The sequence below is a fragment of the Macrobrachium rosenbergii genome, chromosome 43 (genome assembly GCF_040412425.1).
Source record: "Macrobrachium rosenbergii isolate ZJJX-2024 chromosome 43, ASM4041242v1, whole genome shotgun sequence".
Taxonomy (NCBI): domain Eukaryota; kingdom Metazoa; phylum Arthropoda; class Malacostraca; order Decapoda; family Palaemonidae; genus Macrobrachium; species Macrobrachium rosenbergii.
In genome coordinates this window covers 33,485,621-33,511,624 of record NC_089783.1, presented here as the reverse complement: position 1 = coordinate 33,511,624, position 26,004 = coordinate 33,485,621, and the positions used below count along the sequence as shown (strand labels likewise).

The 26,004-nt window shown below is 37.1% G+C and overlaps 2 protein-coding genes across 6 annotated transcripts in view; one reads left to right on the top strand and one right to left on the bottom strand.

The window, feature by feature from the left end:
- Positions 1 to 23,879, bottom strand: part of LOC136828776 (NADH-cytochrome b5 reductase 3) — a 60,484-nt gene extending 36,605 nt beyond the window's left edge. Inside the window, exon 1 of the mRNA XM_067086997.1 lies at positions 23,721 to 23,879. The gene's annotated coding sequence lies outside the window, so the exon portion shown is untranslated. The remainder of the gene's footprint in view (positions 1 to 23,720) is intronic.
- LOC136828778 (flotillin-1-like) lies at positions 3,131 to 20,097 on the top strand. Of its 5 annotated transcripts, XR_010850220.1 has the most exons (11): positions 3,131 to 3,331; positions 5,941 to 6,016; positions 6,949 to 7,039; positions 7,782 to 7,925; positions 8,931 to 9,050; positions 9,961 to 10,176; positions 10,618 to 10,698; positions 12,190 to 12,296; positions 14,660 to 14,872; positions 17,846 to 18,010; positions 19,441 to 20,097. XR_010850220.1 is itself a non-coding variant. In XM_067086999.1 (9 exons), exons 1-9 carry the CDS (start codon positions 3,283 to 3,285, stop codon positions 17,850 to 17,852), a joined length of 891 nt encoding a protein of 296 aa, XP_066943100.1. In that variant the 5' UTR covers positions 3,151 to 3,282; the 3' UTR covers positions 17,853 to 17,981. The 5 variants fall into 5 exon arrangements, 1 of the variants encoding a protein (XP_066943100.1); XR_010850221.1 differs by lacking the exon at positions 8,931 to 9,050 and having other exon boundaries at positions 3,151 to 3,331; positions 19,441 to 19,927; XR_010850223.1 differs by lacking the exon at positions 9,961 to 10,176 and having other exon boundaries at positions 3,151 to 3,331; positions 19,441 to 19,927.
- Positions 23,880 to 26,004: the final 2,125 nt, after the last annotated feature.

Sequence of the window (26,004 nt, the reverse complement as noted above, 5' to 3'; positions counted from 1 at the left end):
CTCTCATTTCTTTTTCTCTCTTTTATATTTACTTTATCCTAACTAATATTCTCCTAGCTATCATTACAAGACAAATTAATATATACCTAAACGAATGTAAATACTAAATGAATAATAAATAAATAAATAATCGTAAATTTGGCTCTCTAAACGTATAAAAGTAAAGAAAAATAGTTCAAAATGGAAAAACAGCAAGAAACACATTTAAACTTAAGAGACAAATGAATATATACTTGAACGAATATAAATACCAAATAGATAAATGAGTAAATAATATAAATAAATAAATAAACCGTTTACCACCATAAACAGCAAAACATTGGTGCTACTTTGGCTTGTTATCTAGTCTTCATGCATCTACTTTTGGTATGCCATTTACCTCTGTTTATCGCTAGAATATGATTAATAGAAACTTTTTTAATGTTACAATTACATTTTCTCCATGTTATTATGTTTTACTATGTAGATGTCATATGAAAAATTGGCTGCCTCTTGTTCATGTTCACCTCCGAGGGTGCTAGAACTAAACACAGCGGAAGCTCCTCGGGAAGCTGTGTTAAGTACTAGCCTCTCGGTGGTCAAAGTATTATATACACCCACCCATTTCTATATTGTGTGGTCGACAAATTATATTAATAAACGATATCTTTGATCCCTGAGGGGCTAGAACTAAACACGACAGAAGCTCCTCGGGATGCCGTGTTTAGTACTAGCCCCTTGGGGATCAAAGTATTATGTATGTCCATTTTTATACTGACGTACATTTTTATACTGTGTGGTTGACAAATTATTTTAACAAACAATATCTTAGATCTCCCAGGGGCTAGTACTAAACTCAGCGGAAGCTGCTTGGGATGCTGTGTTTAGTACTAGCCCCTTGGGGATCAAATATTATATACACGCATTTCTATATTATGTGGTCAACAAATTATATTAATAAACGATATCTTTATGCGGCCGTCTACTTTACGTTTACCATACGGCTGTTTAAAATTTGTATGTTGTAGACATTTTTGACTTGTAGACAACAAACCAAAGTAGCACCAACACATGATTATGAGAGCAAAACACAGGATGACGAGTCAAGGGTTTTCCGGTATTTAAAAGTGTTTTGGTGTCGGGGTCTGGTTAAGATGTGATGAAACCATAGTATTTCTTTATATAATATATATATGTATATATGCGATTATATATATATATATATATATATATATATATATATATATATATATATATATATATATATATATATATATATATATATATATATATATATACAGTATATAGAAAAATGTAATGTTATTCATGAAATATCTCGAATGAACAGATTATGTAAAACCTCTCATAAAATTGAAATTAACAGGCATTTCGCCGAAGAAAATTTCCTCTAACCTTTTACTGAATAAATTCTCAAAACTATACATTTATATAGAATTAGCGGAATTCGCTAAAATTACAGGGAATGAAGAGGAATTTCACTATTCACAATAGTGCAACAATAAAATGCATTATTTATGCTTTGACGACACACCTCCACCAAAGAAAAATAATCTGACTATTTTGCATCAACTTTGTCTGATGAGGTAATCTTTGCCAGTTGAGATTTCATGGAGTTAAGCTGATTCACATTATAACATCATGTCGACAACACATCACGTCACGTCAAAGTACGTGAGAATTTCTAACATGTAATCAAATGGACTTGTTACTCCATCACGTCACGTCACCATCAAGCACACGACATGTCTTCTTGGAAAGAATATGTTGACATGACGTGACGGTGCTTTTGCAAGTTTCTTACCGCTAAATCTGTGAGTTGCTGAGGTTGGGCACGATTCTTACCGCTAAATCTGTGAGTTGCTGAGGTTGGGCACGAACTAAACGGGACTGTGATGGATAGTGTGAATACAAGGCACGGCTGATGGGACGGTGATGTGACATGATGTTATAATGTGAATCAGCCTTAATATGCATTCCATACTAGTAGCTCTGGAGTTCTTAGGCCTACCTAATGATGCCGAGACTTTTAAATCTGGTACAGTCAGATATAGGCAAGTCTGTCCCGAAATCCACCCCTGTACAGATATAGATGGAAGGTATTAACCCGGTATGTGTCCACCTAAGCATCACCTCCGAGGTGCTAGTACTAAACATGGCGGAAAGTCAATGGGACGCCGTGTTTAGTACTAGCCCATCGGGGATTCAAAGATATTTTTTATTGATATACAGAAATATGTAAAAAGGGTGTACATAATATTTCGATCCCCGAGCGGCCAATACTAAACATACCGTCCCATTGAGCTCCCGCCATGTTTAGTATTAGCACCCCGGAGGAGATGTGTAGGTGGATACATACTGGGTTAATACCTAGATGGAATCTCTTAACTGCAAGTATAATAATATTTGCTAGTAATTCTTGCAGCAGTTAAACTCACTCTTCTTGAGGAATGGAATACAGAATTTTGGTCCAAGGCCAAGCGCTGGGACCTATGAGGTCATTCAGTGCTGATAGGGAAATTAAGAGTGGAAAAGCTTGAAATGTGTAACAGTAGGAAAACATTGCAGTTGTACCGTGAAACAATTGTTACAGAGAGTGGAAAGTCAGACGAAAGAAAGAGAATATGAACGGAGGTACAATAAAAGGAATGAAAGGGGTTGCAGCTAGGAGCCGAGGGGACGCTGCAAAGGCCCTTAAGTAATGCCTACAGGGCACCACGTGAGGTACACGACAGCACTAACCCCCTGTGGAGTCATTCTTCTTGCGTTTCTTACTTGCATAAGCAATTGGAAATAAACCGTCTGCAAACACATGCAGGAATATGCATCCAAAGTTCTTTCATCGTTGCTTATGTCTTCAAAGACAAAAGTCCTACTAAACTGGCAATAGTAAATAATTTCCTAGAGAGAGAGAGAGAGAGAGAGAGAGAGAGAGAGAGAGAGAGAGAGAGAGAGAGAGAGAGAGAGAGAGAGAATCTTATAAATTCACGTTTCATAGAAGGGCTATAAATCAGGTTGCTCTACAGATATGAAAATTCGAGAGAGAGAGAGAGAGAGAGAGAGAGAGAGAGAGTACAAAAAAAAAAGAACAGACCGGATGATGACTCTACGAACTATACGATAAAGTGAAGTTGTTGATCCGCTCCCCATATCTACAGTAGTCTCATTAGGGCAGTCGCAAAGCAGTCCACGACGAACGCGAATACTCTCATCATCGTCATCTTCACCCGCCATTCCAGATTCATTTTCTTCTTCGACTAAGTGCCAGAGAAAATTCGTCAAGGAATGGCCAGATTTCTCTCGTGTGGTCCCAACGAAGTGTTGGTCGTTTCAGGTAAAAAAGGGAGCTTTCCTGGGTTTTAACCCTGTGTATCCAACTTTGCGGCGTGTTTAGTACAAGCCCGTTGGGGATTACCGTAAAAACATAAACAAAAGACTGTGAATATCATAAAGATAATGACCCCCAAGAAATATTAGTCCTAGATAACGACCCCCCAACTTTGTTGGGGTCACTATATAGGAAAGATCCGTAAAAAGTTTAATTCGGTTGAAGGAATAAAAGTTTTTAAAAAATTCACGTGAATATATACTTCTTACTAACGGAGACAAGATTTGGATTCACAAGTACTCTGCTTATTGTTGTGGTGCAATTCTTCATTCTTAAGTGTACTTAAGTGTCTGGATCTGTGTTTTGCCTCTCAAAGCCAGAACCGTTGGGACGAATAACTTATTTTTAATTATCTTTAAATATTTTTCATTACGAAGGTTCTTGTTATTTCATTTTAGTTTAAATCGACCACAGAGTCCCGTCTCTCGACTTTCATAGGACTAAGTCGAAGTGATCTTGTGTCTATCCTACAACAAATCTCAGCCATCATTAGCCTTATAATCGCAAAAAGAAAAGAGAGAGAGAGAGAGAGAGAGAGAGAGAGAGAGAGAGAGAGAGAGAGAGAGAGAGAGCCCTTTGTGTAAGAAATGCGGGCATTTTAAAAACCAACTGCTTTGTATCTGTGTTGCTTTAATGCTCTCACTGCGCAGTCTTCAATAAAGAACATTTTTGTTGGCATCATAACACGCACCGAAATATGCTGTAAATATAAAGAAAACCCTTGTGAAAATATGAAGTTAAGAAGTAACGTTGAACGGAAATACAATGCATAAAGTCAATAAACACGTAAAATTTTTTTATTGTAGGAGTACACACTGCAAAACTCTACGAAATGGAAATCCAAAAATGGCTAAAGAGAAATGAATTGCAAAAAATGGTGCAAAAGCGCTGTTGAGCAATTCTGTGAAAAGAATGAGTCTAAATGGGAAACTGTCGGAAATGCGCAGCTGTTGCGCAGTAACCTAGAAGAGGATAAAGTTCTTATTTCTTCGTGAATACCCAAGGTAAAATGAATGGTTTGACAGCACTGAAAGAGCGCATTCTCGAAAAAGCATGATACAAGCTATATATATTCCATGAGAAATAAGCTTGTATATTCTCGTTTTGTTTAGGAAATCCAATAAATAATCAAATGCGGATTCTTATGATGGCGATGTCACACCTGCAAAATATATCTCTCGATGGCTGATTAACATTAGACTGGCTTACCCGGTGTGTATCTTTGAGTTATGCCCAACCAGCAGTGATTAAGACAAAAAATCACAAAATACTGTCCTGGAGATATAATAAATAAAATTCTAACCATGTGTCTTCTGGGGTCAGTTATTTAACCAAAGTTTATGGCGGATGGACCACTCGAACTCAGCTGAAAAATGTCTCGCATAGACCTTTACTAAACCTGGTAGTTAAAAAAATTATTTATTCGGTTAACGCCAATCATTTATTTGGGTTACTGGGAAGAGAGGTTAACATAAAACACACCGACATACCGCTATGATGCTTAATAAGCAACTAATAAAAAAAGCGTTGCAAAATATGGGAGAAACAAGACTCGTCTTCGGCAATTTGGACGAGTTGGCATCCATAGTTTTACGGTCGTTCATCTTCGAGATAATGTCCTCGTATGGATTCATTTACCGATTATTGACTTTAGTTCTTCATTTACCGATTATTGACTTTAGTTCTTCATTTACCGATTATTGACTTTAGTTCTTCATTTAACTTCTAGATTATGTAGAAAGGGCCAAGGTTCTTGCTGCTGAAGAATGCATATCATGCATATACTTAGAGGGGGGAAAAGTTTGAGTATACTGGGAAGGAAAACGCAACGACCATATTTGGAGAAGGGCCCCAAAGAAAACAAGAAAAGGGGGAGAAAATAGTAGAAACGAACGAGAGAGAGAGAGAGAGAGAGAGAGAGAGAGAGAGAGAGAGAGAGAGAGAGAGAGAGAGAGAGAGATCCTGTCAACAGACAGACAACCGGAGACACCAGTCCAAACCTTGCCTCCCTGTCATAGGTTAAAAAAAGTGAAGACTTTAACAAAGATGTTATTCTGTTTCTGGAAAATATATTTTCTTTTCGCTGACGAATACCTAGAGCTTATTTGTTAATGTAATGTCGAACTACATAATAGGCCTAATATTTCGTCTCGTATTCTGAAGGATGTCTCGAAATGAAGTTACTATTGCTTCCTTTTCCATGAATTGTTAAGGAGTTTCAAAGCAAATTTTTTCCTGTTTATACGATATTCTACGTTTATATTTGCCGCCGTCCAGCAAGAGGCGTAGCCTTATTTGATCACTGTCCTTTATATTAGCATGTAGAATGAAGGTTTATGGCGCAAGGAGACAGTAGGACTGAGATATGGGTCTAGATAATTTTACATTCCCGTTATGTTGTGGTAAGGATAAACAAGTTAAATAATGAATTTCCTGTTCTCATTTTTACGTATTTGTAATCCCAGCAGTTCTACAGTTACTGAAACTCAAAATCTATCCAATATCCATGATGAATAAACGAGATGTTTTCTCTTTTTTTCTTACTTTTCTGCCAGGAGTTGGGAAAAAGAAACCCGCCATGATCACTGGAGGAAGTGTAATTTACTGGCCTGGTTTACAAACGTACAGCAGGTATGTGGTCAGTTTTCTTGCCTTTGAAGTTTATAAAGAACAATAACAAAATTTCCAGCGATAGATGATAGCATTCGATAACATGGTCGACGGTGAATGGCAAGGTTTCGTACGCAACTTTCTCATTCCGGAATTCCATTGAGATTTCTTAGTGATGGAAAGTCTTATAAAAAGCCTTGCAATGATGGAGTTGTGTCAATAACATCGTTGAATATTCTCCTAAAACACTTAACAGTGCAGTCTTTCAAACATAATTATCTAAAACTCTACAATAAAGTATCCTTTTCATTGCGAAGTGTTTCTATATAAAAATAGTCTTATCTCACTACAAAGTCTCAAAGGCAGGTTTCCATAAGAGAAAAACAATATTTGCGTCCACTATGTAGTTACTTTATACAATACAACTCAGGATAACTGAGCAGACAATTCACTATTTTATTTAAAATGTAAGTTATTTGTCTGTTTGAGTTGGCAAATCACTCATTCTTTTCTATTTAATGTTTGTTGTAAGACTTCTGTTCAACTTTTTAAATATCAGGGGAACCTTAGTATGTCGTTTCATAGAATCAAGTTGGGAGTTTTATTTTGGCTCTAACTAAAATGTGGAATAGTTATCCGAGTGCAATTGTGGAATCTTCTGACCAAATATTTAAGCGAGGATTAAGTTCATTCCTGCTCTCTGCTGCTGCTGACGTCTCCTGAATTTCACGTGTATCGGTTTTACTTTCTGTTCCGTGATACATATTTATTTATCACCTTTTCTTATAACTTTCTCTCTCTCCGCAGGCTGATTTCTCTTTGGTTTATTATAGTCTGTCGAGACTGTCATTCAAGATTTTCAGCTGAAGATTCAAAGAAAGTTTCAAGGGGAGGAAGACGTCTCCAACATAAAATAACACCACTTAACCACTACCCTTTTCTTCTCCCGCCAGAATGTCACTCAATGTCATGACAGTCCTCATTCCTACGCCTGACGTCTACACTTCTCAGGGCGTGCTCATCTCCGTGACTGGAATTGCTCAGGTATCGTGAGACAATAATTTCTTTGTTAACAATTTGTGTTAATTCATTTATCTGTTGATTTATTCATTCGTCAGTACGGCCGTTGCGTTGGTCTGAAGCTCACAAAATCCATTTCGCAAACCGCAGACCCATATCCTTTATATTTACAGTTTATCCATTTACCTACGTATTTGCCATTATGAAACACACGTGTATATATATTTCACTTGATTTTCGATGAAGTTCAAGGTTCTTTCGGCTTATTTGACGTCTGCTGTTTACGATCTTGTTAAATAGATCGTGCAGTACACATATGATGCAACTCTAATTGCATTTAGGCCTATTCACTCTTTGGCTGAACTAGCAAACCCGTTTAACCGAGCAGTGAATCTGTCAGCACCCAGCGATTCTGAGAATATACTAAAATTTGTCACCTCTGATGTCAGCGCCACCGTTTTCGTCCATTTCATTGTAGAAATGCTTTGATGAGTGGTTTACTTTCTTCCAGAAATAGTAACTGGCCTTCAAATCAGTGTCAAAAACATTTTTAACATTTTATGTGGGGAACTACGCAATTTGTTGAATCAGTGTCAAACACTATTTTCTCAAACATTTATATTTCATTGAGGAACTACTGTATGCAAGCAACACAGTTTTTTGTACCTCATCTCTGACTGGTCAAGATAGTTTTTTTAACAGCATTTTATGTGGAGAACTTCTACTATGCAAAAAACACTCAATTTTTGTACTTCATCTCTGACAGGTCAAGATTAGCACCCAAAGCCAAGAGCTTCTTGAACGCGCGTGTTGCAACCTCATGAGCAAGAGCAAGACGGCAGTCATAGAGCTGATCCAAGAAACTCTTGAAGGTCACCAGAGGAGCGCCGTGAGCTTGACAACTGCTGAAGTGAGTCTAGAAAGAAAGCATATTCCTTAGCTGTTGCTGAGAGTAAACATCCCTTTAATGCAAGTACAGACACCACCCTGCTACGAACGAGTTACATTCCAGACGGCTGTTTGAATGTTAAGTTGTTTGTAAGTTGGTCACTGTATTCTTCATGCCTATTTAAGTACAGTATGATACAAAGTCAGTATAGTGCTGTACGTTTTTTCATCCTTAAACTCAGTACACTGTACATACATTAATGTACAGAATAGGCATGCAAAACAAAATTTGAACTTACGGGTGGCAAAGGGGACGGTCTGAACACAATATTCTGTTTGTTTGTATCTCTGGATGTTTGTAAGTTGAATGTTCGTAAGTAGGGTGGTGTCTGTAGATATACAGAAATATATGAGGAAACAGACTCCGGCAGATAGAAAATGGGAGTTGAGTAGACATATTGAATTTAGGTTGGAAACAAAATGTAAGAAAATGGGCATGAGAGCAGTCTCCTGAAAATTTACCTTGTGATACATTCCAGAATTGCAGACTTAACAATTTTTTTTCCTACGATGCCTGAGAACTTAACATACTACAGCTTGAGATACATTACGTATTTTTGTACAGTGCCAAACTATGAATAAATTGCCTTTCCGTTTATAAACAATATGTCAAAATTTGTCCCCCAAAAAATGCAATAAAGTAAAAAACAAAAAACTAAAATATTCGACAGCACTTGCAAACACCAGCTTAAATAAAGTGTTTTACAAGTCCTTAAAAAAATGAATGAAAACAGCAGAATAGAAATCACTCTTATTTTTGCACGGTACTAAAGTAACGTAAAGTCCCTTTCCGCTAATGTAACATCCAACAACATTTGCCCGAGCTATTCCACAACAAAGTGCAATCGAAGAATTGTACAGCTGGGTGCTTGTGAACAACAGTACAGAGTTTTCTTCTGAAAATTCAACACCTCACTTTGCATTTTACCCTTTACCATGTTTTTGTAACACCACACTCTATTTATAGGATATTTACAGGGACAGACAAGCCTTCAACTCTCGCATGATCGAAAGTGCATCGGATGACATGGTTAACCTTGGGGTGGAAATCTTGTCCTACGCCATCCATGAGGTCACCGACTGTTTGGTAGGCTACTACAGGGCTGATATTTAAAAGGCTTTATCATGCGCTCAAGTGTTATGGCTTTAGTTTTAGCTTTTTCTGGTCATTCTGCCAAGCTTCTTGCGCAAATTGCACCAGATACAGTGCTTAAATTTTTACTGTAGTCTTGACAAAAATTAGCAACTTTTAGTCACATGCTGCTGTATTGGTGGCAGAGGTTGTGTACACCAGGTAAGCAAAATTCTCTTGTACTCGTGGCAAAAGCTGCAACTTTTAACCACGTGCTGCTATATTGGCGGTAAAATTGGTGTAGATTAGGCAAAATTTTGCTTTATGGGTAGCAAAAATTGCACCAGACAGCCAATATTTTGTTGCATATCAGATGAAAATTGCATCGTTCGTGCAAAATTTTTATCGGTTATCTGTACTGGTGGTAAATTTGTAGTCCTGCAATTAGCTGTCAGCTACACATACACGTTTAGAAAGTATTTTGTTATTTTGGTGATAAAACAGAAACTGCATATGAAAGCTAAATGTATCACGCAAGTACAACTCTGCGTAACTTCAGATTTCCACCAGTTTTGGTTATTTGGCGGGAAGTTCTACAGTACAATACAAAGATGGCAGATACAACAGGTTAGCATGACAACAGCTTTGAGTGCTGGCTTTTTTTACAATGTTTTTTTTTATACAAGTAAGTAACTAGCGAAGTAATTATAGAAGCACGTATACAGTGTACTATCTATCTTCACAACATAATAACAACCATTGTGCCTACCTTATATTCTGAAAATATTACAAGGCTCTCCCTACTTTTACAAGAGTTATTCGTCTGTATCTCATTCAATATATTTAGTCAATTTTCTCTCACACTTCATAATAAATAAGCTGGTGGTACGTCATTAAATTCAGCTCTCGTCTATCTTTCCATCAGGACTATTTGTCATCTCTGGGCAAGTCACGAATAGCGGAGATTCACAGAGACGCGCGCATAGGAGAAGCCCTAGCCAGACGTGACGCGCGAATTGCGCAGTCGCTGGCCCAAGAGAAGCTCGCCGAAGCCCAGCTCACCAACAAGACCCTCATGGCGCAAGCCGAGCGGGACTTTCAATGCAAGAAGGAAGCTTATTTGAAGGAGGTCTATTCTGAGGTGAGAACGAGCTTGTGGTCACGCTTCCTCTTCTCACGTTTCTTTTAAAGCATTGGCCTAGGAGATGAGCAACCTAGTGACCTAGGCCTAGGAAATGAGCAACCCGTTGAGCAAACTGGTGACCTTGCTTAGCCCAGAGCCTTCAGAAACTAGAACAACAATGAAAGGTTAAAGAACAATGGCTTAACCCCGAAAAGGAACGATAGCGCCTTCCTGAAAGATGGAGTGTTGTCAGATTTAGGATAGAGATGATTCCAAAGTTTGGAATCAAAGGACAAAGGCAGGAAAATGTCACAGTCATTGGCAGCCAAAGGAAAACGGCAATCACTGACTTTTAGTGCAAAGACACCATTGTTAAAGTTTCCAGTTCTCTTGATATAGCCCTATGTTATGATCTACTTCATCTTCCATTTTCATCACTGTTCTTTCTTCCTTCAACAGAGAGCCATGGCAGACAACGCCTACGAACTTCAGGCTGCAAAAGCAAAACAACAGAATACGGACGAAAAGATAGAGATTCTGGTAGGTACCGATTTTTCTCTAATTACTGTTCCCAGTAACTGAGGTGCTTCAATCATGCTTCCATCATAGGATTGCTAATTAACCATTTTCATGACAAATTAGTAGAAACACCCACGGTGGAGGAATAGCTAGGAAACAAAGTTTCTGAACTTAGTTACATTTTTAGGTTCAGTGACGCAAAGGAATGCCTGATGATGTAAAGCAAAGGAATTGAATACAGAATGGCATGTGTGCTTTATAACAGACTCCGTTTTTCTGCCATTTCTGAAGAAGCGAGCAATTAAGTTTTCTTACAGGAACGCAGGGAATGTTTATGTGAAACAATCCTCCAGTTAGTATTCAGAAGATGTAGCTCTATTCATGTGGAACAAGCCTACAGGGGGCCACTGACTTAAAATTCAAGCTTCCAAAGAATAGGGCGGTGTTCATTTGAACTCACAGAGGGTAATAGGAAATACAGAAAGAGACGACTTGTTATTAGAAAAAAAAAAAAAATAGATAAAGATAGGAACATGACAGACATGATGGATTTTCCTTTACATCCGCCACCTGCGTTCTTTCTCACGTAGGTGTCCAACATCTTTAACTTCGCTTGGCTCCAGGGTTTACCTCTCAATTAGGAACGATCCTTTGGCTCAGCCTTATGAATCCAAGTGCAATGCAATTGTGCGTTTATTCAACTTTATGACGAAATGATGATCTAGGTATACTGGTATACCAAATTAAACAGAGTAGAGTACATAAATCAGAAGTGACTTCAATAACCTAGAGCGTTTACCATATTTTAGCATCTTTACCCCAAACTTTGCACCAAATATATAGCCAGTGTGACATTATCACATGTGTCACACTTGTCCCTCCGTGTTGCACCTTTCAGGACAACCTAATATAACTGACATCTGTCTACTAGACATGGTGAAAATCTTAATGGTTCTCTGTGTAAATGCATCTTTCCCGGCTTGGTTTCCAACCTTTTGCTGGACGCTCTCTTCTGACAGAGTCCTTATACCTGTCCAACGTTAATGAATTCCAAAAGGAATTAAGTAGTATAATAAAACAGTGGATGCATGTCGGACAGATTTTTCCAAGGCATATCCCCCCCCCCTTAATTTCGACTTCATTCGAAAGGCCCACAGTTATACCCACTTAATACTTCTTGCTCTCTGTGTTGCCAAAGGTAACAAAACTGGCAGGCACTGGGGCAGACAGGCAATAGAGGAAAAATTATGCTGGGAATCGCCGACTATGGCCTTCTAGATTAGTTCCCTGAAGACTTCTCTGGCACAAGGGAGATAGCTACCAGTATTTGGTAGCCTTGGAGTTCATCTGAGGCCCTCTGCAGTCTCTGGGACTCATCTGGATGCTCTGAGCCTCCTCTCATTACCTCTATGACCCACTTGTGAACTCTGACAGGAAAACATTGTATTATTACCTAGATGATGCTTCATATTACTATCAACATAAAGGATGACAGAATAACTTTCTTGACAGGTTATCGAGAGGAGGCAAAGGGTCATGTTGGAGGAGCAAGAAGCCCTGCGCAGAGAGAAGCAGCTGGAGTCCACAGTCAAGCAGGTTGCAGACGCAGACAAGTTCAGGTAGGAGAGAAAAGTATAAGTTTGGGAGTTGCACTCAAGCACGTCCTTTCCTTTGCCTACTTATTTCTTGGACTTTCTGCTTATTGGTGTAAGTTTTACTCAGTGTTCTCTTTGACCTGTTGTGCATTTGGTGTAAGTTTTACTCATATGTTCTCTGTGCCCCGTTCCCTGGACATTACTGGGAAAGATCATACTCTTCGGCCTTGTCCCATGAAAATCAATAAGCTGTACATTTAATGTAACTATGTTAATGATATATCCGTCTCAGTGAACCAAAGACATTAATTTGGGACTTTGAGTTTTCTGTTCATTTTAAATCTAGATTAACTCAACTCCTTGCTGACTGAGTCGATTGGGCCGACTTTAAAATTAACGTGTGTATAAAGTCATCATATATTTAAATCAAGGTTCTCGACCATCACAGAATATGAAGATAATATAATAATCTTATATAATTATCACTGCAATATAATAACCATGCTAGGTTGAGGGAACAATTCCCGAGAAAATTAATCATAATTATAATTACTTCTTTGAAATACAATTATATATAATATATATTATATACAATCATATTTCAAAGATATATATATATATATATATATATATATATATATATATATATATATATATATATATATATATATATATATGTGTGTGTGTGTGTGTGTGTGTGTATTATATATATATATACACACACATATATACATACATATAATATATATATATATATATATATATATATATATATATGTAACGACCTGAGTGGGCCGTTATGCAGGTTCTTTAACATACTCAGTAATGGGCTGTCATGACTGACGGCAGATGCAACAAACAAAGGAGGGGAAAACAACAAAAACAATATAATGAGCTTAAAATTAATTTATTTACAATATTTACAAGTGAGTCAGGTCTGGTAAAAAGATAAAAAACCATAAATACAAAAATAAGCCAAAAGGCAGCACTAAACAAAAGCAAGTTAAATAAACAAAAAGTAGCTTCAAACAAAAAAAGGCAAAAATAAACAACAGCAGGCAGAAAAAAAAAATATCAAACATACGTCCTCCATCGGGGCACCAAGACAGCCCTCAGCTGTGCAACAGGGACAAAAACCCACAAACCAGAAAACCCCGATGGAGACGTCAGGACAGCCTCACGCTGTCATCAAAGATGAGCAGCTCGTGGTCACACGACTACTCATGGTCACACTCCACCTCTACGACGTGCTCCACTTCGTAGGCGTGCTCCAATTTGCTGCTCAAAAACTCGACCAACGTCGACTCCAAAAACTGCCTGCTGCTGCCACAGCCGCTACCTTCGCTGCCCAACCAGACCCGACTGGCGAAGGAAAAACGGCAGCTCACCGACGAGAACATCAAAACAAAAAAAACTTGAAGGTAAGGAGGCAGCAATCCACAAAAGGGAACGAGCGGGGAACCAGCAGTTCCCGCAAAACCATCACTTAACGTGACACCTCCCCACCTAAAAGAAAAAAAAAAGATAATTTTTTTTTTTACACTCATGATCCCCTCCAATGCCGTAACAACCCCGCCAGCCAAAACAGAGCCATCCTGTCACGGTCGCCATTGTAACGACCCGAGTGGGCCGTTATGCAGGTTCTTTAACATACTCAGTACGGGGCTGTCATGACTGACGGCAGATGCAACAAACAAAGGAGGGGAAAACAACAAAAACAATATAATGAGCTTAAAATTAATTTATTTACAATATTTACAAGTGAGTCAGGTCTGGTAAAAAGATAAAAACCATAAATACAAAAATAAGCCAAAAGGCAGCACTAAACAAAAGCAAGTTAAATAAACAAAAAGTAGCTTCAAACAAAAAAAGGCAAAAATAAACAACAGCAGGCAGAAAAAAAAATATCAAACATACGTCCTCCATCGGGGCACCAAGACAGCCCTCAGCTGTGCAACAGGGACAAAAACCCACAAACCAGAAAACCCCGATGGAGACGTCAGGACAGCCTCACGCTGTCATCAAAGATGAGCAGCTCGTGGTCACACGACTACTCATGGTCACACTCCACCTCTACGACGTGCTCCACTTCGTAGGGCGTGCTCCAATTTGCTGCTCAAAACTCGACCAACGTCGACTCAAAAACTGCCTGCTGCTGCCACAGCCGCTACCTTCGCTGCCCAACCAGACCCGACTGGCTGAAAAAACGGCAGCTCACCGACGAGAACATCAAAACAAAAAAACTTGAAGGTAAGGAGGCAGCAATCCACAAAAAGGGAACGAGCGGGAACCAGCAGTTCCCGCAAAACCATCACTTAACGTGACAATATATATATATATATATATATATATATATATATAATATACTCGTATATATATATATATAGAACGGAAACCTTGGCTGTAGCAGAGAAGCAGAAAACAATCCTAGAAGCTGAAGCGGAAGCTGAAGCCATCAGGCTGAAGGGTGAAGCGAAGCCTTCCTGGAAATCAGGAAGAGAGCCGAAGCCGAAGCCTACGTCATGAACAAAAAAGCCGAAGCTTGGGACGAGTACAAAAAGGCAGCCATTCTCAGCATGTACCTCGACACCCTGCCTGAGGTATGAGGATTTGAATTTTTTGCTTTTGATTTTTTTTTTCTTTGTATTATTTTGGTCTGAGTTAGTTTTTAATAAATGCAAAATATATTTACATTTGTGCTGTTAAACTAAAACACACACAAATATGTTTGTATGTATATGTTACACACACACACACACACATACACACACATATATATATATATATATATATATATATATATATATTGTCACGAAGTTATCAAGTACCTGGTTATTACACAACCATTAAATCCAAAAATTTACCTCACTTCAGCCAGATACCTGAAACCTCATAACAATAATGTTATGACTGAACACTAAAGGTAACAGTGATCCCTTAAAACTTGCTTATCACTTGAAAAATCAATCTAAGTTTATCAAGTTTTGAATGAGGTAATAACTGTTAAGCAATAAATATACTAGAGGGGAAAGGGCATCACTCTATCAAACAACTATAATTGTTTCCCTGGTCTTCATTCACTTCCATATAGGAGAGGAGAACAAAACATGTCTATCACTTATCTTGTGCATACACAAATAACCCTATCCACTGGTGGTCAAAAATGAAACACTATGCTTTTAAAACTTTAAGTATAAAAATTTATTTCTAACTTCAAAAGTTATAATTAGAGTTCACAATCTGAAAAAAATTACTATTACTTGAAAACAACATAAGATTTAATTAATTCTTAAGCAATATTAATTCACATTACATTAACTAAGTAAAATTACATTAACTAAGTAAAATTCAAACTATTAAGATTTACTCCAAATCTGAAAAAGAAATCTTAACAAATGAAATCAAAACAAGTATGCAATGTTAAAGTATCAACACATAAAGTATTAATTATTATTTTTTAACTAAATAAATGTTAAATCACCAACACAAAAATTTGGGTAACACTATGAAATTGTAAACACAAGAACACACAAAAGAAATGTAAAAACAAGAACATATAAAAATGCACAAAAAGTTTATCAACAATAATTTCACTAAGGCAAAATCTGCTTAAAGATTATATCTACCTTTTTATCATGGTAAAAATTAAGTAAAAACCAATTTACCTTATACAAGTTTCTGTACACCATTACACAACTCCTTTTTCCTTTCTGTTGTAGCAATAACACTTTTACCTAAGGCCTGTTACACTATACTCTCTCTTATATCAGATTTTACCAAGGGAGCATTAAATACTATTAAGTTTCCAAAAACTTGTATGTTTGGGAGAGTGACCACAATCTTACACTCTTCTACATGAAGAGGTAATGAGAGAGAGAGAGAGAGAGAGAGAGAGAGAGAGAGAGAGAGAGAGAGAGAGAGAGAGAGAGAGAGAGACCACCCTGTCTTTACCAGGTCTCTATCTGAACTTAAGTTACCAAAATCTTCTATGAGGTTAAACCTGGGTTGTCAGTTAGGCTTTTGTAGAAAGTGGTCACCCTGGGAATCTTCCCTGGGAAAGAAAGGAATAAACACAGTTTCTTCCCCTGAAGAGGTAAAAAAGATAAGGAAATTATTCTCTGGCTCAGAGAACTATATAGGCCTGCCTCTTATCTGAACGATTGACAATTTTCTGTTTGAACACTTGTATAAACACATAGGCCTCTGGATCAGGCAGCTTATCTGAACCTGTCATCCCACATCTCTTTAGCTAATAGAGTATTTCCTGTCTTAACACTTGTGTAAACACAGTTTTCTAAACTGGCCATGGTTATCAAAATTGTCATCTCATCTCCCTTTAACTGATAACTTAAGTGGCTTTTAGGGCCTCTCTCTCATACAGCATTTCCTGTGGTCACCCACCTGACTAAACATTCAGCGTGTACACAATGCCTACAGGAAGACGTATCTTAGTTTATCACACAACCAGCCAACGCTTTTAAGACCTGACACTTAGCATCTCCCATAAACACTATTTTCAAAGTTATTACAGTCAATAAATGACAAACACAAGAGAAAATATTTAAGCATTGCACAAAAACATACATACTACAAAATTACCTTGTTATATTTCACAACTCATGAGAAATGTAAAAGAAAATATATAAAAAAATACAGAAAACATGCTACTTTTATAGAATACACACATTATAATATATATATATATATATATATATATATATATATATATATATATATATATATATATATATATGCTACTTTTATAGAATACACACATTATTATATATATATATATATATATATATATATATATATATATATATATATATATATATATATATATATATATATATATAATATGATTATGATCACTTTTTTGTAATGCGATTCATTTATCACACATTACCACAGGTGAAAAAAATACGAGACAGGGTGTAGGTCCTGACCGGTTTCAACTTTCGTGAGTGTGAGTAAGGCTTGGAAATAAAGTCTAAACAGCACACACACACACACATATCTATCTATCTATATATATATATATATATATATATATATATATATATATATATATATATATATATATATATGTGTGTGTGTGTGTGTGTGTGTGTGTGTATAGCTTGGAAATAAAGTCGAAACTGGTCTCTTATTTTTTCACCTGTGGTAATGTGTGATGAATGAATCAGGTACAAAAGTGATTATAACACACACACACACACACACACACACACACACACACACACACACATATATATATATATATATATATATATATATATATATATATATATATATATATATATATATATATGTATATATATATATTATTCCTATGCCTTTTCCCATCACTGAGGGCTTGTTTCAGAAAGCGTTAACCACCAGTTCTCAGAAGCATGTTTTTTTTCCCCGGACGATAACATGGCTAGCAACCTCACCTCAAAAAGTTTTGTCAACTACAGGAAGGTTAAACTTTCCTTCGAAGCACCTATTCCTGACTGATGTACATAAACAAATACACATATACACATAAATATACATAAAAGTATACAAGAGCATCTATATATCTTTTCTAGCTTGTGAGGAAAGTTGGGTCTAACCTCTCCAAAGCCAAATCGGTGAAGATGGTCTCCACAGGAAACTCCGGCGTAGGCGCCGTCAAACTGACCAACGAGGTCATAGACGTGGCATCCAGCATACCCATCTTGGTCAGAGATATGACGGGCATCGATCTCCTGAGGGTAAATATAATGGATGCCTTTAACTCCTCCGATCTCTTAACCGTCATACGTTAGCCCCTCGTGTAGGCCTAAGCTCACCCCTTGGCGTGAAAAGGCCACCAGCAGAAAATCTCTCTCCTGTTACTCCCTTCGTCAGGGGTTAGTGACGTCAATGCACCTCACCTGGTGCACTGTGGGCGTCACTGAAGGTAGTGGGCGAACTGCGGCGTCCCTTAGGCCCGTGGCTGCAAACACCCCCTTTTACTTTACCACTATTCCCGCTTCATTTCTTCAGTCTTGCTGTCCAACCACTCCAATTCCCTTTTCTCACTACCTAAAGCACTGAATGGCTGGAAGTGTCACAGTGCTTGGCTTTAAAGCAGAATTTTTATAATGAATCTATCCGTCGCGTCGCCTTAATTCTAACATCGCTGTGGTAATTATCTCTTGCCTGCCATAACTCTCCCTGGTATACTTCTTTCTTCTCCTATAACGTATTCAAGTTATTTCTACATTGTGGTCTCCTTGAAATGTCCAGTAGATTATTTACAACTGTGTTTTTCAGCAGTCACATATAAGTTCCGAACATTTTAAAGGTTTTATCTAGTTTATTACGATTCTGAGTGAAAGTATGTCTATAAAAACACACCCTTTCAGTCATATTTCATGTGGCTGATTAGAATATGTTGTCAACAAATTTCAGTCTGTTTCTGTAACATTCACAATGTCGAGATGTTGCGTCAACTTAGAGGGGTGTAAAATACTGTACTTTGGGTCTACATATTAAATTATGGTTTAATACTGACTGGTTTTAGTAAAAAAGGTTCATATTACTTGGTCTCTTCGAAGGGGTTTATCATTCTTTTGGTATGCTGGAAAGGATTCGTTAGGCCTATATAGTCGATTTAAAGGGCTTTGTGACCATTTTGGTTTGTTTAAAGTACTTTATTAATGTGTGAATATCCCCGTGGGAGGGTAGTGATGTCGGTGCACCTCACGCTGTGCACTGTAGGCATCACTTTGGGTCCGCTGCAACGTCCCTTCGGCCCCTAGCTGTACTGTACTGTACCCTACTGTACCTCCGTTCATATTCTCTTTCTTCTATCTTACTTTCCTCAACCCTCTCCTAACAATTGTTTCATAGTGCAACTGCAAAAGGTTCTAACCTCCTCTTACACCCTTAAAACCGTTTTACTCTCAATTTTCCTCTCAGCGCTGAATGACCTCATTATAGGTCCTAGCACTTGGCCTTTGGCCTAGGTTTTAGATTCCATTCCATTCGCCAAGATAATTCACAAGAACAAAACCTATACGTTTATTCAGAGAGGGTTAGTGACCATTCACGAGTTAGATAGATGAGACATAGTACTATAGTACTAACTACTGCAATATCTGTGTTCTAACATACCCACCCCTTTTAAGCTTAATCTCTTATTTCTCTTCCTTTACAGATAATGAAAGAAGCTCCCGCTCAGTGAAGAAAATCGTGGACTGGTTAAGCACAAGAAAATTTTATATATAAAACTTTACGGGCACTGTTTACGTTGTCTGCCCGACAAAAAATATGAAAGGTAAAATAATATATGTAAAACTGATGAGATTAAACAGCTGAAACTACTAAATTATCATAAAAGAATTAAACTAGGACCCGTAAGTCAACCTTCTTGACTCTAAAGCCCTTAATCAATAACATACACCACACCAATTCTAGGAAGTCAAAAGTAAACTTATATCTATTACTGCGAGTTCCTTATGTGGTTTTGTTATATAGAAAGGCTCAGCAAATTCTGTAAGATTATTATTGTCTAGGCATTAAATATAATAAATAATATAAGTATTAGGCTTTATGGAATAATAAAGCTACTATATATAATAAATATAATAAATGTTAGGCTATATGGAACATTAAATGTATAAATAAAAACACCACCACCTTTAGATTTGGCATCACTTTAAAATGAGCACCTCAATGAAGACATTTCACCCCATCTTGCAACTGGTTACACTCGTTTAAACCAGTATAGCATTCAATGAATAACCTACGAATAAAAACCTAATCCAGGAATGATGACTTCACTGTCCAGTTTTCTTAAATCAAAAATTGAAAATGGAGTGTCGTAAATAAACCCTTGACCAGATCATCGACATTTTCACTAAAATTCTAAGGAGCGGTGGTTAACTGGATGATAGCTAATATTTACGAAGAACAATAATCCTTCAGGCAGTGGCGTCGCTACTTGGGGGGCCCTGGCAACCCCCCGTCAAATGCAAGGCCCCCAAAGAGCCACCCACCCCCCGTTGAAATTCCCTTTGTAGCTAAGCTTTAACCCTTTGTTGGTCAAAAGCAGAATTATAATTATAGGTTTTTAACACAAATGACATGTTTGTTCATGATATTTTAATACAACTTAATGTTATCAACCTAAGTATGAAGTTTTGAATAAGTGCAATGCAATTTGCTACTGATGCTTCGAGTTAATTTCCAGGGAAAGGAGATAAGGACGAGGGAATGGGATAGGTCGGAATTTTGAAGAGATTTTGGAGGGTCATACGTCTTTTGTGTTAGTGATGATATGTACTATTTTGATATACTATTTACATGACAAGGATATTATACTATAGTTGAAAATTAAAACTTGATACTAGAATTAGGCTAGTTTTGAATAAAAGGTTGTGAGGAAATTTACATTACAGTATTCGATATATTTGCATATGGTAAGGGTTGAAAATTAATTGAAAACTGAGCTCTATAATTTCAAATACAGGTTTACTAATTACTCATACTATTATTTCCTTCATTCACATGGACATATACATTCGAGAAAAGTATATTTTACTAATTACAAGAGTGGTACATTAGTTTTGTGGAATTTTCTTTGCCCCACAATATATCTTAGCCCCACCTAGGTCCCCCCCCCCCAACTGATGGAATGCCAGCTACGCCTCTGCCTTCAGGACATCCCTAGGAAACCTAGAGAAATATAGGCCTAAAGGAACCTAAAGGAATATAGGCCTATCAGTTAGCTAACAACACTTCATAGCAGATCCAAAAGGAATATAGGCCTATTTGGCAGTTAGTAAACATTCACAATAGAACCAAAGGGAATATAGGCCTATCCCATTGGCTAAACATTCACAATAAAACCAAAGGGAATATAGGCCTATTCCACTGGTTAATAAAAATTCACTGCGGAACCTAATGGAATATAGGCTTATCTATTAGTTAATAAACATTCGCAAAGGAACCAAAAGGTATATAGGCCTATCCCGTTAGCTAATCAAAATACACGGCAGAACCAAAAGTAATATTTGCTGAAACAAATTCAATGCAGAACCTAAAGGATTGTAGGCCTATCTGTTAATAAACGTTCACAGGAACATCCATCTAAACTTAAAGTTTCAGTTACTACATTGACTTCAACCAGAAAATGAAAACCCAACCGTTGATGGGCCAGGCCAAATCACCTGAGATTGAACCTTCGCCTTCGTTTTCTTTCTTTTTCTTATATATCTTCGGCTTAAAGCCCTTATGGACAGTCAATAGAGGGCTCTAAAGGGAAATCAGCCTGCAGAGAGAGAGTCTCAAGTTGTAGGAAAATGTGATAAATAAACTGAGTGAGAACAGAAACTTAAAAACGATACACCAGAAATTCAGGAGACGTCAGCAGCAGCAGAGAGCAGGAATGAATTTGCTCAATGCTGAAACATTTGGAGGTCAGAAGACTCCGCAACTGCACTCGGCAAACTATTCCATATTTTGGTTGTGGCCAAGACAAACCTTATGGCAAACTGAATAGTAAAAATCCTTTGCTAAAAAAACTACTCTCTCTTTGATGGAGCAGCTGAGCATATCAGCTACTGCATTAGAGAAAGTTCTCTTAAAATTTACATAAGACAGAGTTTGAATAGGTTAACCATTTTAACATAGGAAAAACAACCTTCCACTTTCATTTTATTCGTTTTTTCCTTAAGTTGGGCCTAATTCTTTGACGTGGTAAACCAACATTTTCTGAATGAGGAGATGCCTTCACCTATTTCCTCCATATTGAATTATAGAAATTGTATATATCTTGCAAATTAGTCTCAATATTTTCATATATGGTTTAACAAGAGTCCATCTAGTTGATGGTCTGATAAAGACCTTCTCTTTATTAATTTTTTAACCGATACAGCCACTTTGAATCCAGTGAATTATGGAGAGGAAAAAACTTGAACTATTAAGGCTAGGCTAACACTCCCTTAAAATTAATTACGATTAGCTCTTGATAGTAATTATTACCATGGTTATTTTTCGGAAGACTCCAGCCACCTCCCACATTACAACTTATATTTTTCTTGGATAAAACTCATCAAAACGAAAACTTTCTTCTCAGTACATGACCTTCGCAAATGCTTAATAACAGAGAAAAATAATTAATCAAATTACGACTTATAAGGTAACACAGTACCGCCCCTCCCCCCTCCATAGCTAACACGGCAAAATTGTAACCAGTAAACACCCCTAGGTTACGTCACGTTGGTATTTTCAGGTTCTTTTAGTGCCCTGTCATTTCCTAGCCATTTTTGAATGAAAAACCCAAAATGGTTTTTCATGCAAAAATGGCTAACTGGAACCTTCCGAAATGGCTGGCTGGAGTTTTCCGAAAAATTACCGTAATTATAACAGAGAGAAAGTACGGACATGCATCAGAATAGGCTAACTGCATAAAAGACAAATGGCTAATGTATGGTAAAGTCAACATAGCATCCCTACGCCTTGGGTTAGGCCCTATACAGTAGCATTACAACACACTGGTCCTTAACCTAAGTACTCAAACCATGAACACGCAACTAAAATGCAATAATTATTTTATGGAAAAAACACTGATTCAAATGTACTCACTCGTATTCTAACGATCTCTCAACTAGCTTCTGAAAGCCTTTGAAATTCAAATGAATTCGTTAATAGGCTACTAGGAATGGCTGGAGAAAGCACTTAGGCCCATTAGTGGCCAACTAAACGTGTCCCGTCTATACCGTTCCACTTATGGAGCCATTTCTTATTTTCTTCATTCGATTTGGCCTTAAATTGTAACCAAAATCTTTCTAGAATTAATATGTTAAAAAAATATTTTTCCTTAACCTGAGAGTAAATGACCTAAGCATTTTGCATTAAATTAAAAATAATTCACACCTTGATGTCAAACAGTCTGCACTTCCCAAATATTTAATTCAACACTCCAGAAACCGCTCCAGAAACTATCTGAATCATTAGACCCACCGACAGCACCCCCGAAATAATTCTTAATAAAGTTGAGAAAGGTTTAACAGAAAATTTTCTTTCAACGGTTTTAGGACTGGCTAGAGAACAGTGGTCCTTAATCTTTTTATTACTACGTCCCCTCTAAAAGTAGGTCCTTCCCTTCACGGCCCCCTTGCATCTTATGAGTAAAATTCCCTCCCAGATTTAAGGGAGAATAAAAAAAAAAAAAAGAGAGAATGGGTGTTTTTATTCTTTTGGGAATGAATTAGACACTTGACACTGTTTCTTAGCGACTCTTGTTAAGAGAATAACGATTATAATTAAAGAATTTGTAACTTTTCCCTAGGGCTCGCGGCCCGCTTGGAAATTGCTGACCACCGGACTAGAACATTCAAAATTAGAACGGCAGTCCTGTTTGAATATCAAATTCTTTACGAAAATGATCGTAATAAGAGCCTTATTAATTTAAATTGAGATCTGGTATCTTACCTTGTCATCTAGAAGGGCGAGGATGTCTGTTAATTCACAAAGATTTAGTACATTTTCACCACAAAATAAAAGTCTTAACCGGAGACTGAGAAAGAGGCGAATGTGCCATTCTTTCTTTTAAATACTCCTCCTCCGTCTCTCTTACTCCTACAAAGTAAATTAGTCTTTCTGTAGTTAAGAGACTCAAACAAACCAGGAGCTAAATATTATTTCTTTAGAGGAAACCATTTACATTTATTGTATAAGCATATATTGCTACTTGGGGAAGTTTTAAATTACTTTAAATTTAAATGAAAATGATAGCGTGATCTTGTTTATCCCATACCAAGCGAACTTGCTATAGGCCTATAGTTCGGTACTTAACCATTTCGGTAACTTCACCGCTAAAGAAAAGATTCAAAGAAATTACGAATCAACAATTTATTTACCTTCCTTAATAGGAAAGTAATACAAATTTATTGTACCGCTAAAGCCCTTTTGATTGAGCAATAAACGACATTTAAATTCAAGAACTTTGTCATAATGTAGCAAATATTAAACCTGGTTTATAGTAGACAACTTACTATTCGCTTCTCAAAAAATTACTTATTAATTAAATACATATAATATAGGAAGGGGGGACGAACTTCTGACTAAGTAAAGGTTTACCATTCAAATAAATTAATTTAAATAATATACGCGTGCATTACATACGTATCTTTTAATTTGTATTTGATTGTCACCAGATCATGAATACCTAGGCTTACTGTGGATACGTTTGGTTAGTGTGTACTTTTGTTAATTTGCGTTTAATGTAATGTAGAATATTTATGGAAAAACATGGATGATTGAAATTTCATTGGATTCTATATTTTTTTTATATATAATTTAGCTTGTTTTCCTAGGGCCTAGGCTTACCTGGTTAGGTTATGATTTGGGGTAACCTAAGTAGTACGATAACCCAAGATTAATATAACGTGCGCTAGCTTTATCACTACCCCCATTTCCGTACTGTAGTAGTATTCACAATCCCCTTGGCTCGTAGGAGGTAGTGCCTCAGTGCACCTCACGGAGTGCAGGGTACAGTAGGCATTACTAAAGGTTCTTTGCAGCGTCCCTACGAGCCCTAGCTGCAACCCCTTTCATTCCTTTTACTGTACTTCCATTCATATCATCTTTCTTCAATCTTGCTATTCACCCTTTCCTAACAATTATTTCATAACGCAACTGCGAAGTTTTCCTTCTGTTACACCTTTCAAACCTACCTACTCTCAATTTCCTTTCCAGCGCTGAATAAACTCGTAGGTCCCAGTGCTTGGCCTTTGGCCTAAACTCTATATTCCTTTATTCCATTCCATTCCACAACACCCTTGGACATATTAGTGCTGATAAACAAGTGGTCACTGTCCTTCATTTGCTTAATTAACAGGAAAGCAGACTTTTCAATGCAAGAATGGTATATAATGTACAGCATTGAATTACAGTACCTCTAGGCCTATGGTGTAACAATTTAAATCTGGAACAATCATCAAGATGTGGTAAGCTATCAATGAAGGACGAGACGGGAACTTTTGGTACTGAAAGTTGAATAATGTATAAGAAATCATTTATTAGTCAGTTATATGGCGAACTGCCAACGATCAAATTTAAATTGTTTCACTAAGGTACAAAGTACATTAGTATGGCACAATAATAATAATAACAATAATAACAACAACAACAGCTTATATTTCATCCCTCTAAACTTGATAAAAATGCAGATTTTGAATTCATGGTTGTAACAATGTATGTGAAACAAACATTTTAATGTGAAAAGCATTGAATTGATATATTGAGGTATATAGGAAAAAAGCATTGAATGGATATATTGAGCTATATAGGAAAAAAACAAAGTTTATTTCAAATAACAGAACTCTCAGTTCTGAACCAATCTGACAGAAATAATTTTGAATTTTCCTGTTCCCTATGAAGTATAGAAAGATCGGTATGGGACTTGTCCAGCTGGTATATTGGTTAGTGTCGTGGCATATGACACTCATTTGTCGTGGGTTCGCATCAGCCCCGGGGCGATGAAAAATCACTGGCTCTATCATGATTAGTTACTGCTGCAGTGTGGGGTCTGCGGTGGGAGGCTGAAACCAATTCTTTGGAAGCTTGAATTTCAGGTCGATGGCCCCTGTGCACTTGTTCCACGTGAATGGGTTTCACTACTGAAATAATAATAATAATAATATCTGCATCTTTGTAACACCTCAACTTTTCAGATCTCAAACTTTGCGGATTTCTGTAGTACTTACCAGCAACC

Excerpts from the sequence above, each read along its gene's own strand:
- LOC136828778 (XM_067086999.1), top strand. The coding sequence starts at position 3,283 with ATGGCCAGATTTCTCTCGTGTGGTCCCAACGAAGTGTTGGTCGTTTCA. Across the intron at positions 9,051-9,960 it reads ATGAGGTCACCGACTGTTTG|GACTATTTGTCATCTCTGGG; the intron begins GTAGGCTACTAC and ends TCTTTCCATCAG. Across the intron at positions 10,699-12,189 it reads ACGAAAAGATAGAGATTCTG|GTTATCGAGAGGAGGCAAAG; the intron begins GTAGGTACCGAT and ends CTTTCTTGACAG.